The sequence below is a fragment of the Salvelinus namaycush genome, chromosome 4 (genome assembly GCF_016432855.1).
Source record: "Salvelinus namaycush isolate Seneca chromosome 4, SaNama_1.0, whole genome shotgun sequence".
In the NCBI taxonomy this organism is placed as follows: Eukaryota; Metazoa; Chordata; class Actinopteri; order Salmoniformes; family Salmonidae; genus Salvelinus; species Salvelinus namaycush.
In genome coordinates this window covers 24,768,032-24,789,833 of record NC_052310.1, presented here as the reverse complement: position 1 = coordinate 24,789,833, position 21,802 = coordinate 24,768,032, and the positions used below count along the sequence as shown (strand labels likewise).

At 43.2% G+C, this 21,802-nt stretch overlaps 1 protein-coding gene across 1 annotated transcript in view; it reads right to left on the bottom strand.

The window, feature by feature from the left end:
• Positions 1–512: 512 nt before the first annotated feature.
• The window catches only part of svild (supervillin d), a 109,939-nt gene continuing 88,649 nt past the window's right edge, over positions 513–21,802 (bottom strand). The window contains exons 17-30 of the mRNA XM_038991550.1: positions 17,736–17,883; positions 17,273–17,418; positions 17,006–17,181; positions 16,255–16,384; positions 15,407–15,719; positions 9,484–9,638; positions 9,189–9,294; positions 6,514–6,721; positions 6,139–6,272; positions 3,740–3,895; positions 3,443–3,586; positions 2,974–3,086; positions 2,449–2,604; positions 513–1,345 (exon numbers count right to left, since the gene is read on the bottom strand). Of these exons, the coding sequence (XP_038847478.1) occupies positions 1,259–1,345; positions 2,449–2,604; positions 2,974–3,086; positions 3,443–3,586; positions 3,740–3,895; positions 6,139–6,272; positions 6,514–6,721; positions 9,189–9,294; positions 9,484–9,638; positions 15,407–15,719; positions 16,255–16,384; positions 17,006–17,181; positions 17,273–17,418; positions 17,736–17,883 (2,172 nt within the window). The 3' untranslated portion in view covers positions 513–1,258. The remainder of the gene's footprint in view (positions 1,346–2,448; positions 2,605–2,973; positions 3,087–3,442; positions 3,587–3,739; positions 3,896–6,138; positions 6,273–6,513; positions 6,722–9,188; positions 9,295–9,483; positions 9,639–15,406; positions 15,720–16,254; positions 16,385–17,005; positions 17,182–17,272; positions 17,419–17,735; positions 17,884–21,802) is intronic.

Genomic DNA, 21,802 nt, shown 5'->3' with positions numbered 1-21,802 from the left:
TTAACCGTTGTGCTGGACTGAAAATCATTCAAGGGAGATTCACAATTGAAAGAGCTTTTTAGTACAGAACTAGGCTTATTATCTGTTCAGGAAACCGGCTCTTAGGGTGTACTGTATTCATAATACTTAAAACCCCACAAAAAATCTAGCACCTTTTTTTTGTGTTTTTTTTGGAGCCATTAGTATTTACCAATTTTTCATTTCATCTTTAATTATACAGGTTAGTCTCAATGATATAAAATCACTTTTGCAAGAGAGACCTGAAAGTTCAAGGGGCGATTTCCCGGACACAGATTAAGCATTGTCCTGGACTAAAAATCTATCTCAATGGAGATTCTCCAATAAATGCTTTTTAGTCCAGGATTAGGCTTGATCTGTTGGAGAAACCACCCCAAAGAGACTTATTGTTTCAACTGCAGATTGAACCTTTAACAAAGAGGCACCCCACTAGTGTTTTGGTAAAAAGCTGAGGGATGGGGCTGGAGAAATGTAACCACTCTCAAATTCATAGACAAAGCTATGGACCATGATATCAAAATTATAGTTTAAACCATGGTTTGAGGCGATACAGTGTTTGTTGACATTTATGTTGTTTACAAACATTAGGTCAAACAAGCTTATATTTTGGGTCGTAATGGGGTACGACAGTTGAACAAAGCTAATGAGGCATTCGTAAATTATAGTCCTAATGAATCAATGGGTATATATAAAAAAAAATGTATGTATGTATGTAGCAACTGCAGATGGCCTCTAACTTAGAACGGCTAATGAGTATTTCTTCTCTAAAAACTGGTGGCAACTTTTAGGTGATGGTTAGGTGTATGAATGACCCTCGAGTGTTTTTGTTGAACACAGCCATTCAACACAACAGACACAAAGACAATCTCCCACTCTTGACAGAATTGACAATGCTAGAGTACACATGTAAGAACAGACATTTATAATACATATTTATAATTCAGGGGCATATATAGTTCACTATAATGAACAATAACCTCGCTGCCAAAAGGTAACACTTGCATATACTGTATATATTTGGCTACAATATATTGCTTTGTAGGAAAGGTCTATAAAATTGGCATTTTTAAAAAGAGGTTATCGTTTTGTCTGTACATGTGTTTTGTTCTTTCGGTTTACATGAAAAAAACAACATGATTTCCCACAGAATACAAAACAGTATGAAAAAGGTGCCATATGGGCTTTAAAAAAAATCCTCTTGTTTTTTGGTTTGTTTACAACAACAAAAAAGGAAAACTTTTTAAAAAAGGCCCTTGCTTTTCTTCAGGTTCTTCTGTTTCCAGTTTGGCAGGGCGTTGAATTCGGTGCGAGTCATCTCCAAGACCCTCTGTAACAGACATTTATAGGAAAATAGAATAAGTGTGATAGCAGTCATATTCATTACCATTATGTCGCAGCAGTTTATTTTTTTCCTCAGTACCAGACAAAGCACTCCGGTAATATGAATAAATGGATGTCATTTTCGCTAACAACCCAATTGGGTTCTCTAAATAGCTCTCGAGTCATGGAGTGCACTCAGAATTATGACAAATTATACACAGATGACAACGTAAATGTTCGAGATTGATGTGTGTATGTTGTTAAACGTAAGTAAAAACAGATTCCCTATAGTTCATTTATTCATAGATTAAATGTTTTTATATTGGATTTTTAAACAGAACAGCCTCAATTCATCGGAGCATGGACTCTACAAGGCGTCGAAAGCGGTCCACAGGGATTCTGGCCCATGTTGACTCAAATGATTCCCGCAGTTGTGTCAAGTTGGCTGGGTGGTGGGCCATTCTTGATACACATTGGGAAGTGTGAAAAACCCAGCAGCGTTGCAGTTCTTGACACAAACCGGTGCACCTGGCACCTACTACCATACCCCATTCAAAGACGCTTATAAATGTTTCGTCTTGCCCATTCACCCTCTGAATGGCACACATACACAATCCATGTCTCAATTGTTTCAAGGCTTGTAAATCCTTCCTTGACCTGTCTCTTCCCATTCATCTATACTGATTTAAGTGTATTTAACAAGTGACATCAATAAGGGATCATAGCTTTCACCTGGTCAGTCTACAGTATGTCATGGAAAGAGCAGGTGTGCTTAATTTTTTGTATACTCAGTGCAGAGTATAACCACCCTCGGCTACCTCAATCAAGTTCATTCTCAAAATCTATCAATACAACTTTTATGTGCTATATTAACCAATATTTCAAAACAATAAAAACTTGCTCCAATTGTAAAGCCATATGTAATGTTAATCTGTACTGTTTTTTTGTGTTCTTTTACATCCTGTTGGATTGTTGTGCATATCGTCTTAATGTTGTAAATGTGTCGATGAAAGATGTTCTTTTAAATAAATATATCAATACAACTTTTACATTCAGCTAAATAGTTTCAGTTCCGCCAAGCCCCAGTATGGTTCCAGTAAGTCCCTGTACCTGGAAGTCCTGGTCTGAAAGGTAGATCTCCAGGCGGAGGGGGTCCACTCCTTCTGGTAGAGGCTTGGCCGTCAGCTCCTCCACAGAGTATTGGTTCTTACTCAGCCAGTTCAGGGCGTCCTGCACCAGGGTCACCTTGTTGCGTGCCCCCTCCGCCTACACACACGTTCACACACAAGATATCAGCGACAGCGTATCATACTCAGACTTCAAAAGGAAAAACACAACATGCTACATTAGGGGAAGGCACCACCCTAACCCCTCCCCTGTCAAAGTACAACCGTGTTTACAATTTGGGCTGTACAATATGCACTGTATGGCGAACATGGCGGTATATGATATTTTTTGTTGTTGATACAATCACTTTGCAGGTTACCAGTGTAACATTAATCCACCACACAGGAAGATTCCCACCCCCCCTTAACACAAAGATATGTGTGTTAAGTCTCTCACGATCAACTACATTATTGCTGACTAGAAGGGTATTCTTGTATTAGTAGGGGAGTAGGGCTGTCAGTCTCTTGCCTGGGTGGTGATGTTGGGATCTCTCTCCCAGTAGGGGAAGATGTTGGTGAAGGTCAGCGGTTCAGAGCCCGCAAGGACCAGGTAGGCCTGAGGGGGGCGGCGAGAGTTCTTCTCTGAAATACGACAGCACAACATTATCAATAGTCAACTCAAGTACCACAACCTTTATATACTGCACATACAACACAACATTATCAATAGTAACATCAACTACCCGCAACCTTCATATACATACAACATTATCAATAGTAACCTCAACTACTATATCATATTCACTACATCTACATAAATATATGAATACACAAAACCTAAACAAACAGCACTGTGTCAATATAGCCTCTGCTGAATCTAATACATCTAATAATGATAATAATACATAAGATTTAACTCTCTCTCTTTTTCCTTTCTCTTAGACTTCTGTTCATCTCTCCGTCAACGTCTTCCCTCTCTCTCGTGACCTCTGACTGACCTTTGCAGTACTGCAGCACCGTCTCCATGGCACACTTCTTCTGGTTCTCCCAGCGGATCTTGGCTGAGCCTGTACACTCTCCGTCGTCGGGCTGCTGGCCCTGCCACAGGTACACCTCCATACGGTTATCTAGCATGAAGAGGGCTGGAGGGAGAGAGAGTAAGGGAGGTGGAGGGAGTTAAATGAAAGACAGGTGTAGAAAGGAGAGAGGGCGTACGCATGCATGAAATATTGTGGACAGAAACAGAATGAGTAAGAAGAGCGCGAGAGACAGAGCTATCCATCTGGGGTCTGTACCTGGCTGTGGCACAGAGTATAGATTCTCCTGGAGGAAGGGCATGGCCATGACGGCCCCTGTCACACGGGCCGGGCTCAGCAGTTCCTCCCCTTCAAATACCCCCGAGCTGGCGCTCAGACAGAACAGACGTGGGGTGAAGTTGTATTTGCCTGGATCTGGACCAAACAACACCACAGGTGAAACAACACCACACAGGTGAAACACAACACCACACAGGTGAAACACAACACCACACAGGTGAAACACAACACCACACAGGTGAAACACAACACCACACAGGTGAAACAACACCACAGAGGTGAAAAACAACCACAACAACACAGGTGACGGAGGTAAGCTGGATGTGTAGCTAGTGCGGGACAACAGCAACATATAATTATCTGGCAGATGCTAATATCCAAAGTGACATAGTGAATACATATAGTCAGTTTAGTGTGTGTCAGAGTAAGGAATTGGTGTGTTGCACTAAGGGATGTGCATTACGGTAAGGAGTGCGTGTTACGGTAAGCAGGACATGTTACGGCATGAGTGTGTGTTGCATAGAAACGATGTGTGTTACGGTACGGTTAGTGTGAGTTAAGATAAAGAGTGTGTTACCGTCCAGGGAGTGTATGTTATAATAAGACGTATACGTTAGGGTACAGTAAGAATGTGTTGCGGTAAGGAGTCAGTTTAAGTTATGGTATTGTAGTCTTTATGTTACGATAAGGAGCCTGTGCAGTGCAGTCGGAAAGTATTCAGACCCATTGACTTTTTCAACATTTTAGTTATGTTACAGCCTTACTCTAAAATTGATTAAATACATTTTTGTCCTCCTCAATCTACACACAATAGTCCATAATGACAAAGCAAAACAGGCTTTAGATTTTTTTGCAAATGTATTCAAAATAAAAAACAGAAATACCTTATTTACATAAGAATTGAGACCCTTTGCTATGAGACTCAAAATTGAACTCAGGTGCATCCTATTTCCACTGATCATCCATGAGATGTTTCTACAACTTGATTGGAGTCCACCTGTGGTAAAATCAATTGATTGGACATGATTTGGAAAGGCACACACCTGTCTATATAAGGTCCCACAGTTGACAGTGCATGTCAGAGCAAAGACTTAGCCATGAGGTCAAAGGAATTGTCCGTAGAACTTCGAGACAGGATTGTGTCGATGCACAGATCTGGGGAAGGGTAACAAAAACGTTCTGCAGCATTGAAGGTCCCCAAGAACACAGTGGCCTCCATCATTCTTAAATGGCCACCTTGCCAAACTGAGCAATTGGGGGAGAAGGGCCTTGGTCAGGGAGGTGACCAAGAACACAATGGTCACTCTGACAGAGCTCCAGAGTTCCACATTGGAGATGGGAGAACCTTCCAGAAGGACAACCATCTCTGCGGCACTCCACTAATCAGGCCTTTATGGTAGAGTGGCCAGACGGATGCCACTCCTCAGTAAAAGGCACATGACAGCCTGCTTGGAGTTTGCCAAAAGGCACTTAAAGGACTCAGACCATGAGAAAAAAGATTCTCTGGTCTGATGATACCAAGATTGAACTATTTGGCCTGAATGCCAAGCGTCATGTCTGGAGGAAACCTGGCACCATCCCTACAGTGAATCATGGTGGTGGCAGCATCATGCTGTGGGGATGTTTTTCAGCAGCAGGGACTGGGAGACTAGTCAGGATCGAGGGGAAGATGAACGGATCAAAGTAGAGAGATCCTTGATGAAAACCTTCTCCAGAACACTCAGTACCTCAGACTGGGGCGAAGATTCACCTTCCAACAGGACGATGACCCTAGCACATAGGCAAGACAACGCAGAAGTGGCATTGGGACAAGTCTCAATGTCCTCGAGAGACCCAGCCAGAGCCCGGACTTGAACCCGATCGAGCATCTCTGGTGAGACCTGAAAATAGCTGTGCAGCGACACTCCCCATTCATTGACAGAGCTTGAGAGGATCTGCAGAGAAGAATGGGAGAAACTCCAAATACAGGTGTGCCAAGCTTGTAGCATCATACCCAAGAAGACTTGAGGCTGTAATCACTGCCAAAGGTGCTTCAACAAAGTACTGAGTAAAAGGTCTGAATACTTATGTAAATGTAATATATCATTTTATTTTTATTTTTAAGAAACCTGTTTTTGCTTTGTCATTATGGGGTATTGTGTGTAGATTGATGAGGATTTTTTTTTTTTTAATCAATTTTAGAATAAGGCTGTAACGTAACTAAATGTGGAAAACGTCAAGGGGTCTGAATGCACTGTATGTTACAGTATTTGAGCCTCTGTTACAGTAAGGAATATGTATGTTACGGTTAGACTAGCGATAAGACGTGCGTTACAGTATAGTCAGAATGCGATATGATAAGGAGTGTGAAAATGTTACTGTAAGAAGTGGTACGGTACCTTGGAGCATGCAGTCATATGCCTTCCGGTCCTGCTGTCCCAGAGCATTCCTGAACCCAACTGGCTCCGTGCCTTCCTCTACCTCCTCTACCTTCAGACTGCTGTTACTGTTCAGGCCCAGCTCAGAAGGATGCCTGGTAGACACACACGTAAGCAGTGTGCACACACACACACACACACACACCACCACACGTTAACAAACAAACACATTAACTTGTATACATAAACTAAACGAATGGCACACCAAACTAGTCAGAGCCTAAACTAGTCAGAACCTAAAAACGAATGTATTTGCTTTACGTTTGGTTGCTACTTTACGTAAAGAATAAAGCAGATGGCAACAAGTCTCTCCCATAAACTGTATAGGATACTCACCTCTGTTTGAGCCTTTCCACAGCCCTGGCGCCCACCTCCCTGGCGCTGGCGTGGGACTTACATCCGTGCCACAGGTAGAGCTGTCCCTGGTGGGCCTCCAGCAGAACCAGGGTGGCACGGGAACGCAGGCTGGCACAGCAACACTCCACCTCCACCAGGGAAGCCTCCACCGTGGCTTCCCCGCGCACGCAATACAGATGCCAGCCGCCTGGACAGGGAGACACACGGACAAATTCAAGTAGACGCACACAAGCTCAGTGGCACAAAACAGACAGACGTGTGGTAAACACAAGCACTATGTTTTAATGCCACTCAAGGCATCCGTTCTAGTAGTGCTAAGTGAATAATAAATAAGTGATCGCCCAGCTACTAGCCATATTCCTCATTCAGATTTTGTTTTGAAAGAGCCTACTGGATTACCTTTGCAGTAATGAAAAGAGTGCTATATATTGTATCGACAGTATAAATGTAATACATTACTATTATTAGTAGTAGTAAGTGCTCATGTGAAACATACACTGTGCTCTAAATAACAAAATGTAATTAGTAGCACTGGTACTCCCAATTTATAAAAGTAAGGAGCACAACATAACATTTAGGAGCACCAGAAAATGTTTAATCGATTGAGATATAACCTATATTGGGTCCATACAGTTGAAGTCGGAAGTTTACACAGAGCTTAGCCAATTACATTTAAACTCAGTTTTTCACAATTCCTGACATTTAATCCAAGTAAAAATTCCCTGTCTTAGGTCAGTTAGGATCACCACTTTATGTTAAGAATGTGAAATGTCAGAATAATAGGAGAGAGAAAGATTTATTTCAGCTTTTATTTCTTTCATCACATTCCCAGTGGGTCAGAATTTAACATATACTCAATTAGTATTTGGTAGCATTGCCTTTACATTTTTTAACTTGGGTCAAACATTTCAGGTAACCTTCCACAAGCTTCACACAATAAGTTGGATGAATTTTGGCACATTCCTCCTGACAGAGCTGGTGTAACAGTCAGGTTTGTACGCCTCCTGCTCGCACACGCCTTTTCAGTTCTGCCCACACATTTTCTATGGGATTGAGGTCAGGGCTTTGTGATGGCCACGCCAATACCTTGACTTTGTTATCCTTAAGCCATTTTGCCACAACTTTGGAAGTGTGCTTTATTGTCCATTTGGAAGAACCATTTGCGACCAAGTTTCAACTTCCTGACTGATGTCTTGAGATGTTGCTTCAATATATCCACGTAATTTTCCTTCCTCATGCCATCTATTTTGTGAAGTGCACCAGTCTCTCCTGCAGCAAAGCACCCCCACAACATGATGCTGCCACCCCCGTGCTCCACGGTTGGGATGGTGTTCTTCAGCTTGCAAGCCTCCCCCTTTTTCCTACAAACATAATGATGGTCATTATGGCCAGACAGTTCTATTTATGTTTCATCAGACCAGAGGACATTTCTAAAAAAGAACGATCCTTGTCCCCATGTGCAGTTGCAAACCGTAGTCTGGCTTTTTTATGGCGGGTTTTGGAGCAGTGGCTTCTTCCTTGATGAGCGGCCTTTCAGGTTATATGTCGATTTAGGACTCGTTTTACTGTGGATAATAGATACGTTTGTACCGGTTTCCTCCAGAAAATTCACAAGGTCCTTTCTGTTGTTCTGGGATTGATTTGCACTTTCCGCACCAAAGTACGTTCATCTCTAGGAGACAGAACGTGTCTCCTTCCTGAGCGGTACGATGGCTGCGTGGTCCCATGGTGTTTATACTTGCATACTATTGTTTGTACAGATGAATGTGGTACCTTCAGGCGTTTGGAAATTACTCCCAAGGAAGAACCAAACTTGTGAAGGTCTACAATTTTTTTTCTGAGGTCTTGGCTGATTTCTTTTGATTTTCCCATGATGACAAGCAAAGCAGCACTGAGTTTGAAGGTAGGCCTTGAAATACATCCACAGTTACGTAGCCTAGTGGATTATTTTGCTCTTCACTCGCGTAGGCTAGGCTACCCCCGACCAAAAGCCTGTGAGTTGTCTGATAATCAATCGGATTTAGTTCCACTGAATCTTTGTCTGTATTTGGTTAATTAATCTCTGGCTGGGCAAATAAATGGAGGTTAAGATTATCGATTTGTTTGCTCATCACTTATCAGAAACATTTAGCATGCTATAAAGTAGCCTAAATCAAGAGTAGCCTATTATGTAGCTATTGACTAGCTCATAGGCAGCACCAAAAGCCTGTGGAGGTTGTGAAATATGAACACGAGACTCACCTGCTTCTGAAAATATACATTGCTATTTTCTATGCGTATTGTGATGAAGATATTGCCCAATTTAAAACCCTACGCCTGCTCCTTAGCCTACTAGGTGTAGGATCTGCCATAGGAAGGAGGTTGGTAATATAGGTTGGTAATATAGGTCATATCATAGGGGTCAAATCTTTTGAACTGTTTTGGCTACAAACAAGCTGTAGTAATGGTATAACCATGATGGCAACAAATATGTGCTCGCTTTCTTCTCTCCGAAACAACGGTTGAGTGAAGACTAATCATGACAACAATTATTACCAGGGCGATTTTTTTTCTAGGTGCACTGGTGCTCCCAAATGAAAATATGCAGGTCGCACAGCAAAATATTTAGGAGTGTATGCGAACGAAATGGTCAGACTTTAGAGCTGTGCATATACCTGTGTTGTTGACGCCATCATCTTCTCTGCTGCCCTTTTGGATGACCAGGCCTCCCTGGAAAAGCTGCAGGAAACATGGAGGCTCCTTGCCCTGTGTCACCAACACCTAACCACCAGTAAGAAAGACAGACCCCATTGTAACACAACGGATTCAATCAATCAAGGTCCTGTTGAACAGCTAATTCATACAATCAAGTGCGCTAGATTAGGGCTGGAGCGAGAGCCTGCAGGAGGGTAACTTTCCTGGGTAAGTGTTAGGCAAAAAAAGTGATACTTTTGGGTGCGGTGGACTCACCTGCGCCCCCCTGTGGTTCCCCAGCTCTACGGTCATCAGTGCGGAGGTGCCCTTGCCGCTGACGCTGGAGTGACGGCCCTGCCAGAAAAAACAGGCGCTGCGCTCCCGACCTGGACCCCCACTACTCAGCTCCCCCGGCTTCTGCCTCTTACCCACTGGAGGACAAATAATGCAACATACAAATTACAACATGAATGGAGTAATATAATATTTGTCGGGTTATGATGGGTAAGATATACTAAGCTATTTGTATGTATTATGCAAAGGCAGCAGCTCTCCTCACGGGGTCCGGCAAAATTAAGGTAGTTATACAATTTTAAATACATTACAATACATTCATTACAGAATTCCCAACACACTAAGTGTGTGCCCTCAGGCCCATACTCCACTACCACAACACAAAATCCATGTGTACGTGTGTGTATAGTGCGTATGTTATCATGTGTGTGTATGCATGTGTCTGTGCCTATGTGTGTGTTAAATCTGATTCTACTGCTTGCATCAGTTACCTGATGTGGAATAGAGTTCGATGTAGTCATGGCTCTATGTAGAACTGTGCGCCTCCCATTGTCTGTTATGGACTTGGGGACTGTGAAGAGACCTCTGGTGGCATGTCTTGTGGGGTATGCATGGGTGTCTGAGCTGTGTGCTAGTTGTTTAAACAGACAGCTCAGTGCTTTCAACATGTCAATACCTACCACAAATACAAGTAGTGATGAAGTCAATCCCTTCTCTACTTTGAGACAGGAGAGATTAACATGCATATTATTAATATGTTTGCTCTCTGTGTACATCAAAGGGCAAGCCGTGCTGCCCTTTTCTGAGCCAATTGCAATTTTCTTAAGTCCCTCTTTGTGGCACCTGAACACACGACTGAACATTAGTCCAGGTGTGAGAAAACTAGAGCCTGTAGGACCTGCCTTGTTGATAGTGCTGTTAAGAAGGTAGAGAAGAAGGTTAAAAAGGACAGTCTTCTCCCCATCTTAGCTACTGTTGTTTCAATATGTTTTGACAATGACACAGTTTACAATCCAGGGTTACTCCAAGCAGTTTAGTCACCTCAACTTGCTCAATTTCCACATTATTTATTACAAGATTTAGTTGAGGTTTAGTGAATGATTTGTCCCAAATATAATGCTTATATTTAGGACTAACTTATTCCTTTCCATCCATTCTGTAACAAACTGATGCTCTTTGTTAAGTGTTGCAGTCATTTCAGTTGCTGTAGTAGCTGACATGTATAGTCATCCGCATACATTTCGTTAGTAAAGATTGAAAAAAGTAAGGGGCCTAGACAGCTGCCCTGGGGAATTCCTGATTTCTACCTGGATTATGTTGGAGGGGCTTCCATTAAAGAACACCCTCTGTGTTCTGTTAGACAAGTAACTCTTTATCCACTATCCACTATTATCCTCAGTAATTTTCCATCCAAGTTGTCAAGACCCCGGTGGCTTGTTTTTTATTTATTTATTTAACTAGGCAAGTCAGTTAAGAACACATTCTTATTTTCAATGACGGCCTAGGAACGGTGAGTTAACTGCCTTGTTCAGGGGCAGAACGACAGATTTTTTACCTTGTCAGCTCAGGGATTCCATCTTGCAGTTAATTTACAGTTAACTAGTCCAACGCTCTAACCACCTGATTACATTGCACTCTACGAGGAGCCTGCCTGTTACGCGAATGCAGTAAGAAGCCAAGGTAAGTTGCTAGCTAGCATTAAACTTATCTTATAAAAAACAATCAATCAATCATAATCACTAGTTAACTACACATGGTTGATGATATTACTAGTTTATCTAGCGTGTCCTGCGTTGCATATAATCGATGCGGTGGCATTCGCGAAAAAGGACTGTCGTTGCTCCAACGTGTACCTAACCATAAACATCAATGCCTTTCTTAAAATCAATACACAAGTATATATTTTTTAAACCTGCATATTTAGTTAATATTGCCTGCTAAAATACATTTCTTTTAACTAGGATAATGGTGTCACTTCTCTTGCAACAGAGTCAGGGTATATGCAGCAGTTTGGGCCGCCTAGCTCACTGCAAACTGTGAAGACTATTTCTTCCTAACAACGACAGCCAACTTCGCCAAACGGGGGATGATTTAACAAAAGCACATATGCGAAAAAAGCACAATCGTTGCACGACTGTACCTAACCATAAAGATCAATGCATTTCCTAAAATCAATACACAGAAGTATATATTTTTTAAACCTGTATATTTAGCTAAAAGAAATACAGGTTAGCAGGCAATATTAACCAGGTGAAATTGTGTCACTTCTCTTGCGTTCATTGCACGCAGAGTCAGGGTATATGCAACAGTTTGGGCTGCCTGGCTCGTTGCGAACTAATTTGCCAGAAATGTACGTAATTATGACATAACATTGAAGGATGTGCAATGTAACAGCAATATTTAGACTTATGGATGCCACCCGAACGGTTCCGGATTTCACTGAAAGAATAAACCTTTTGTTTGAGATGATAGTTTCCGGATTTGACCATATTAATTACCTAAGGCTCGTATTTCTGTGTGTTATTACGTAATAATTAGGTATATGATTTGATAGAGCAGTCTGACTGAGCGATGGTAGGCACCAGCAGGCTCGTAAGAATTCATTCAAACAGCACTTTCGTGCGTTTTGCCAGCAGCTCGTCGCTGTGCTTCAAGTATTGCGCTGTTTATGACTTCAAGCCTATCAACTCCTGAGATTAGGCTGGTGTAACCGATGTGAAATGGCTAGCTAGTTAGCGGGGTGCGCGCTAATAGCGTTTCAAACGTCACTCGCTCTGAGACTTGGAGTAGTTGTTCCCCTTGCTCTGCATGGGTAACGCTGCTTCGAGGGTGGCTGTTGTCGATGTGTTCCTGGTTCGAGCCCAGGTAGGGGCGAGGAGAGGGACGGAAGCTATACTGTTACACTGGCAATACTAAAGTGCCTATAAGAACATCCAATAGTCAAAGGTATATGAAATACAAATCATATAGAGAGAAATAGTCCTATAACTCCTATAATAAATACAACCTAAAACTTCTTACCTGGGAATATTGAAGACTCATGTTAAAAGGAACCACCAGCTTTCATATGTTCTCATGTTCTGAGCAAGGAACTTAAACGTTAGCTTTCTTACATGGCACATATTGCACTTTTACTTTCTTCTCCAACACTTTTTGTTTTTGCATTATTTAAACCAAATTGAACATGTTTCATTATTTATTTGAGGCTAAATAGATTTTATTGATGTATTACATTAAGTTAAAATAAGTGTTCATTCAGTATTGTTGTAATTGTCATTATTACAAATAAATAAATAAAAATCGTCCGATTAATCGGTATCGGCTTTTTTTGGTCCTCCAATAATTGGTATCGGTGTTGAAAAATCATAATTGGTCGACCTCTACTACAAACCTTATTGTATGACTTCTTATACACTATATTAGGCCCAGCATTTGACACTTTGGTTTTCCTAGATATGGCTATGATACTGTGATCACTACATCCAATTGATCTGGATCTGCAGCATGAGTAAAGATGTGATCAATACATGTTGATGATTACATTCCAATGCTATTTGTAACTACCCCGGGAAGGTTGACTGATAACCTGGACCAGGTTGCAGGCACTGGTTACAGCTTGATGAAAGCAAGTCAATATTCAAATCACCCAGAAAATAGACCTCTGTTGATATCACATACATTATCAAGCATTTCACACATGTTATCCAGATACTGACTGTTAGCCCTTTGGTGGTCTATAGCAGCGTCCCACAAGAATGGGCTTTAATTGAGGCAGATGAACCTGTAACCATATTACTTCAACAGTATTTAACATGAGATCCTCTATAATCTTAACAGGAATGTGGTTCTGAATATAAACAGCAACACCTCCACCACTGGCATTTCTGTCTTTTCTATAAATGTTATAACCTTGTATTGCTACCACTGTAACAAAGGTATTGTCTAAGTGAGTTTCTGAGATGGTCAGAATATGAATGTCATCTGTTACTAGCAAGTTATTAATTTAATTAACCTTGTTTCTAAAGCTGCATATGTTAAAGTGGGCTATTTTGAGAACTTTTCTGGGATGTTTGTTTTCATTGGGAAGCTTTGCAGAAGTAGACATTCTCATGTTATTTATGTCCGTGCAGGGTGAGCTGCACACAGACTTCCTACTAGAGCACAACGCCTCAGTGCTAACAGCATAAATCTGGTTCATAGACATGCTTGCTGCATACAATAGCTGTAGGATCAGCAGAGGCATTCGGGGCGGTTTGAGAGACCACGATTAGGTTACTTACATTGTGTCTACCAATGTCCTTGGTATAATATACATTTGTTAAAGCATTATGTTGACTCAGGAACACAATGGTAGGGATTAACTGGGCTTGGGTCATTGATAAGTCATTGTCTCAACGCAGCCTTATAAGGCTGTGAAAGGGTCCAGGAAGCCAAATTATTTGGGTGGATCCCATCCTCTTTATAAACGTGTTTTGTTTCCAAATGGTATCAAAATTGTCAACAAGTTACACCCATTAAGCTGCAATAACCACGTAGCCAGTTGTGAGGAGAAAGAAACCTAGTAAAGTGTTCAATGCCACAATTCAGAGAGGTCACAGGGCCAGATATGATGGATCTTTTATTAGTGTCAAGCAGAGAGTCAATCAACTCTTTGAAATCCAGTTTAAACTTTTCAGAGCAGCCCTTCATAATGTCATTAAAACAAAAATGGACTACGATAGAATCGATGTCCATGTCCTGCCGTACTACATTCGGGAGCAGATTAGTAATGTCATTTACTCATGCTCCGGTATAGGACATTGTATTTGCACCAGGAACAGTCACATTTCTTACCACGGAGCTGCCCAAAACCCCGGCCGGCGAGAAGGACGAGGAAAGCCGCCCACTCCCACAATTCACAGGATGGCGCAGGCCTCTGACAGATGGAAAAGCCCAGCTCGATCCAGAGCAGGGACGGACACTCGCCGACGTCGAAATCGTAGGGGAAGGATAGGAGTAGGCACAGCGGCCGCAGACACAGGTACCCCCAGTGACTAAGGTGCAGGAGAATCAGGCTCCAGGGCCTCTCGCTGGGAGTGTAGGCTGCTTTGCGGCTTCCAGGGCTCGTGACATGCGACCATCGTTGATTGCCATGCTCCCTTTTGCTTCAACTCAGCTATCAGATGGGGGAGGAGAGGTAGGAGATGGCTCCCCTGGCGAACGAACTCCGAGCAACACCGGCCAGTCGGATAACGACAAACGACAAGACGGAAATGCATCCAACATGCGCAAACGGTAAACATTCCACTCTGCGTTTTCCCTCAGGTTCTTACGTAGGCTGGCTACCTGCATGATCAAGAAAGCCACCTCGAGCTTATAATCCTCGGCAAGCAAACAATTGCCGCACTGGATCTCTTCCAGTTTGTCCCGAAACAAAGCGTAGGAGATACAGCTCCTACAGCGCTGGTTCATTTACCTCTCCAGACAAAGAGGGCTCCATTGGAAGACTCATCTGGGACTAACTTCATAAGCTGAATGGCTGACGTTAGCTATAGTCAGCTCATGAGATATTATTTTTCAAGAACCGACGGGTATACATATATGGCAAAAACATCTTTAACTATCACCGATTGTGTGTTTAATCCTGGTAAAGCATCGATCAAAACTTTTGACGAGATCCAATGAGTTGTTTTTGTAATATTCAAGATACAATACCAGTGAGCTGGAGTTTCTCAATCGTCTTTTCCTCCATGCCTCTGGAACTACGAACAACTACAGCGTGCAAAAACATCCCTCTCCTCAACAACCCGCTGTACTACTTCTACCCCCATAGAGATACAATATAATGTTACACCTAATACCGTGACTCACCCACAGTGAGTCTACCTTAAGTAGATTTTGATGATGTTCGTCTGACATTACTCACCCACAGTGGTGACCGAGTACTTCCAGCGGATCACGTAGGTGTCTCCTTCATGCAGCTGGCCCAAGCTCGCCGCCACCAGCTCCTCCTCCTCAAACTCCCGGATATGCCAGGTGTCCACTGCCACTGTGGCGAGCTCCGCCTGGCGTCCGTCCTCCGTTCGGACCAGCCCGTAGCCACGCTGCACGTCTACGCCCTCCAGGAGGCTACGTACGGGGCCTCCCACACTGTCCAGCAGGGCCTTGGCATCGCACGGTTTTAAGACGTCGGGCTTGGCCGCCTCAAGCGGCGAGCGGAGGGTAGAGTGGACAGGGCTCTAGAGGGGGAGAGAGAGAGGGGGAAATGGGTATGAGAGAGGAGGAAATGGGTGTTAGTATTTTTCACCCCCTTCTTTCCACAAAAGCAATGAGACCGTATACTGTATGACTAAGTATGTGATTATGCCTCATAACATGATGACCCAATGTGACAAAAAGGCCTGAAAAGGGTGCATTCTATGAATCTATTATTTTTAATACTGTAATGAGGTAAACATTTTTAATTGCATCCCCATACCAGAACGCTTTCATTTGCTACACAGACATTCTTCTCCCTGTCTCATCTGCACTGATCTGAAAAAAACTGATCAGGTGAAAGACAGCCTAACGATGAGCTTGCACCATATTGCTTTCACCTGTCTTTCCCAATCCATTGCTTGCTCTCTGGGGTTTTAGGCTCGGTTTCTGTGTAAGCACTATGGTGACAACTGCTAATGTAAAGAGGGCTTAATAATAATACTTTTTTGATTGAGGACAGATGTTTAAGCAACTGAGATAAAGCCCATGGCCTCCCCCCTAAACCCATTTCCATACCTTGGCCTCATCCATGGCAGACTCATCTTTCCTCTCGGCCCAGTCCAGGAACTTCTCTCTGAACAAAGCCGTCTCGTTGTGCTCCGACAGTCGGCCGAACAGAGCCCAGCTGGGACGTCCCTCACCCTGCCTACACACAAAACACATACAGATACACACAAACATTGAGAAAACGACACCAACAAAAACACTTTCTCACAGACAGATACAAGCGGTGCATCTAAAGCAGTGATGGGGGAAGAAAATGGATACAATTACATATCGCAATATTATTTGATGATCTTATAACGATACTTTGACTCCGAGTATGTCTCTCTGTAGCAGACAAGAGCAATATGTTTGGAAGATCAAATCGCAATATCGAATCGCAATACATATAAAATCGTGAATAGCAATACATATATTGGCACCTAAGTATCGTGATAATATCGTATCGTTAGGTCCCTTGCCCCATCTTCACTCCATCGACACTGACTTCAACATTTGCAAATACTTATCACTGCTAAACAGATGCTAGGCACATGCTGCCATACTCTAGTGTAGACAGTCCTTTGCCTCTGCATATTCGTGTTAGTGGTACTCTGTTCAAATGAGAGCACTGGTCCTTCAAACACTAGCCCTTCAAGCAACTCCAAACGTTTTTGTGGCATGACCCGGCAAAGACCTTTTGAATTTTCCTGTGGTCATCAAAAACTGAGCGATGTGATTGGACAGTGTGTATAAATGGGCAGGCTAAGAGCTTGTAACTCACTCAGGGACATCAGTATTGGTTGAACAGGAGTCCAGGGGGTTGACCCTGCAGCTGCTGTAGTCGTAAGAACCGCTCCACAGCTGCTTCCCTAATTGGACAGCCACCTTTCTGTCACCCAGGGGGACGTCCTTCCCCGTCCACACGTACACCTCACTGCCAAAGTCAAACACTAACACCTAGAGAGAGAGGGAATCAGGAAAGTCAGACACACACACACACAAACACATATATACAAAGACACACAAACTTACACACACAGGTATATACCTCTTTAGAGTTGAGCAGGGTGACACTGGGGATGGAGGCCCAGGCCTCTTTGTGGGGCACCAGTTTGCCCTCCTGCAGCCCGTAGACCCCATTAGAGTCTAACACACCACTTTCATACAGCTCATCCTCCTCTGGCTCCCCTGCACCTGCACACAAATGGACATACGTGTGTGTGTTTTGGGTGTTGGAAGGTGGTGTGTGTGTGATGGGGGTGTATTAGATATGGTCATCAAATAATATACGGTCATCTAATGTGTGTTTGTGTGTGGTCTGTGTTCAAGAGTGCACCTGGGATATGTTTACGACCTGGTCCACCGTGTGTGTGTGTGTACAAGAATGTGTTTATGCGAGTAGGCGCATTTATTTATTGTGTAAGTGTACACTGTGTGTGTGTATGTGTGTGTGTGTGTATGTGTGTGTGTGAGAGAGACTGTGAGAGACATGCAAACATGCACGTATGTACCTCTGTAGTCGGTCTTGCCTCCCAGTAGGTCCCAGAACTCCTTAGCCCATTTGTTGTCAGTGTTGATGCCCTCCTCAAGCACAGTCACCTGGGAGGCCTTACAACCAAGGTCCCTCTTAGCCTGCACGAACGATGCCATCTCTGAAGCCTAGGGATACAGGACAGGCCAAAGAGCTTAGACCATGGCCGTGTTCATTCGGGCAAGCAACGTAAAACTTTTTTTCCAATTCATTATTTGTATTTCGACTAACTTCCTGACGTGAATGAAACGGACTACTTTCGGATCAACAGAAGTGTCTGGGGGATTAGGACCTACTGTAGATACCGTTTCTGGATGGGGATCAACTACAGTACATTGATCAAATAGAAAAGCATTATAACAGAGGCGTGAGACGCTACGCTCCCCAGATAGACGTGGACATCAGCTCGGAGCCAGAGCGTCAGCAGTCTCAGAGGAAGAGGACCAAGCACTGAACTGAACTGCCCAACTGCTTTTACTCTTTAAAAATATAATGAATATATTTTTTACACATTGCCATTTTCAAAATAAATATTTTTAAACTATACTATTTTGGGCTGGTCTTCCTAAATATCATATTTAGACAATAAAATGAAGATATATTTAAAATATATATTTTTAAACAAATAGTTCATAAACTATAACAGTCTTCCTTATCATCTGTTCATTTGAGAACATGTTGAGAAGTCGGACGGTGTTAGTGAATGATAGTCATGTAGAATAGAGGGTTGAGAGTGATGGATGGAAAGGTGGAAGGAATGTAATGGGAGAGTGCTCAGCCCATGTCCCTGTGAGTAGATCTGAAAGGATCAGATAACAGTAGCCTGTTCCAGGAGAATGTTGTGGTGAGTACATCCTGTTTGAAGTACATTATACCAACATAGCTACAGTCATGTAGCATGTGTCAAAGCTGAGTGCTGAAAAACCTTGGAAGTACATGAGTGAAGTTATGGCTATGACGCTCATTTGAATTTCCTAGCTTTTTCGGGCTATGGATCAGTCCAAAATGTTCACCTAAAACATTGTTTTTGTGTTTAATTATAGACAGAGGCTGCGGTTACAAAAGTAACCACCCCATTCCGGCCCTGTCAAGGCCCCCCCGAGCAAAAAACAACACTGAATCTTCCCCAGAGGAACAGCTGTATCACGTTCTGCACGTGTGTTTCTTTACCTCTACTTGACCTCTACTTTTGTCATCATCCTCCCTTCACATGTCTCACTGTCAATTGTGAATGAAAAGTCATGTTTTACGATGAACCATCCATGCCAATCATCTGATCAGTTTAATGGGAATCTGCATTTAGATCTTCTTGAGGTGTGTACAGTGTTGTTTCGAAGTAGTGTTGTTTTGAATGATGTATAATGACTGAATTTTTGAGCAGATGGAGTTCAACTGAAGCATAGCTGTGTTTTGTTTCAATCAAAACACATTTTGCCTAGTGGCGCACGCTGTTGAGTTTTGGCCGCATGAGAAATACGCACAATCTTCCTTAAATCTCATGAGGTGATGTTTTTCGTCTTACAGTATTATTATATTACGCTGTTATATTCTGTTTTGTAGATTGTAGACAACTATCATTGTGTGACCTTACACATAAGTGATTGATTCAACTTTGATTCATGTGCAGAAGCTTCAGATATTTTGCTTTCAGGAATAGGACTGTTTTGTCTAGTTTTACAAAACAGATGCCTCACAAGTCCTCAACTGGCAGCTTCATTAAATAGTACCTGCAAAACACCAGTCTCAATGTCAACAGTGAAGCGGTGACTCCGGGATGCTGTCCTTCTAGGCAGAGTTCCTCAGTTCAGTGTCTGTGTTCTTTTGCCCATCTTAATCTTTTTTTTATATATTTTTTATTTATTTATTTAATTTTTACCCCCTTTTCTCCCCAATTTTCGTGGTATCCAATTGCTAGTAATTACTATCTTGTCTAATCGCTACAACTCCCGTATGGGCTCGGGGGAGACGAAGGTCGAAAGCCATGTGTCCTCCGAAACACAACCCAACCAAGCCGCACTGCTTCTTAACACAGCGCGCCTCCAACCCGGAAGCCAGCCTCACCAATGTGTCGGAATAAACACCGTGCACCCGGCTCCCTTGATTAGCGCGCACTGCGCCCGGCCCGCCACAGGAGTCGCTGGTGCGCGATGAGACAAGGATATCCCTACCGGCCAAACCCTGCCTAACCCGGACGAGGCTAGGCCAATTGTGCGTCGCCCCACGGACCTCCCGGTCGCGGCCGGCTGCGACAGAGCCTGGGCGCGAACCCAGAGTCTCTGGTGGCGCAGCTAGCACTGCGATGCAGTGCCCTATACCACTGCGCCACCCGGGAGGCCTAATCTTTTCTTTTTATTGGCCAGTCTGAGATCTGGAATTTATTTTGCAACTCCGCGAAGGCCAGCATCCTGGAGTCGCCTCGTCACTGTTGATGTTGAGACTGGTGTTTTGAGGGTACTATTTAATGAAGCTGCCAGTTGAGGACCTGTGAGGTGTCTGTTTCTCAAACTAGACACTCTAATGTACTTGTCGTCTTGCTTAGTTGTGCACCGGGGCCTCCCACTCCTCTTTCTATTCTGGTTAGAGCCAGTTTGCGCTGTTCTGTGAAGGGAGTAGTACACAGCGTTGTACAAGATCTTCAGTTTCCTGGCAATTTCTCGCATGGAATAGCCTTCATTTCTCAGAACAAGAATAGAATGATGAGTTTCAGAAGAAAGTATTTTGTTTCTGACCATTTTGAGCCTGTAATCAAACCCACAAATGCTGATGCTCCAGATACTCAACTAGTCTAAAGAAGGCTTTTTGGAAGGTTTTATTGCTTCTTAATCAGCACAACAGTTTTCAGCTGTGCTAACATAATTGCAAAAGGGTTTTCTAATGATCAATTAACCTTTTAAAATGATCAACTTGGATTAGCTAACACAACGTGCCATTGGAACACAGAAGTGATGGTTGCTAATAATGGGCCTCTTATGCCTATGTATATATTCCATAAAAAATCTGCCGTTTCCAGCTACAATAGTCATTTACAACATTAACAATGTCTACACTGTATTTCTGATCAATTTGATGTAATTTTAATGGACAAAAATGTGCTATTCTTTCAAAAACAAGGACATTTCTAAGTGACCCCAAACTTTTGAGCGGTAGTGCATGTTGGGCGATTAGGCCTGGCTCGCAGTCGGCGTTCCAATTCATCCCAAAGTTGTTAGATGGGGTTGAGGTTAGAGCTCTGTGCAAGCCAGGCAAGTTCTTCCACATCGATCTCGACAAACCATTTCTGTATGGATCTTGCTTTGTGCACGGGGACATTGTCATGCTGAAAGAGGAAAGGGCCTTCCCCAAACTGTTGCCACAAAGTTGGAAGCACAGAATCGTTGAGAATGTCAATGTATGCTGAAGCGTTAAGATTACCCTTCACTGGAACTAAGGGGCCTAGCTCGAACCATGAAAAACTGCCCCAGACCATTATTCCTCCTCCACCAAACTTTACAGTTGGTCCTATGCATTCGGGCAGGTAGCGTTCTCTTGGCATCCGCCAAACCCAGATTTCGACCGTAGGACTACCATACGATGAAGCGTGATTCATCACTCCAGAGAACGCGTTTCCACTGTTCCAGAGTTCAATGGGCTTTACACCACTCCAGCCGACGCTTGGCATTGCGCGTGGTGATCTTAGGCTTGTGTGTGACTGCTCGGCCATGGAAACCCATTTCATGAATCTCCCGACAAACAGTTCTTGTGCTGAGGCAGTTTGGAACTCTGTAGTGAGTGTTGCAACCGAGGACAGACGATTTTTAAGCGCTACACGCTTCAGCTCTCGGCGGTCCCGTTGTGTGAGCTTGTGTGGCCTACCACTTCATGGCTGAGCCATTGTTGCTCCTAGACGTTTCCGCCAGCACTTACAGTTGACTAGGGCAGATCTTAGAGGGCAGAAATTTGACAAACTAACTTGTTGGAAAGGTGACATCCTATGACGGTGCCACGTTGAAAGTCACTGAGCTCTTCATTAAGGCCATTCTACTGCTAATGTTTGTCTATGGAGATTGC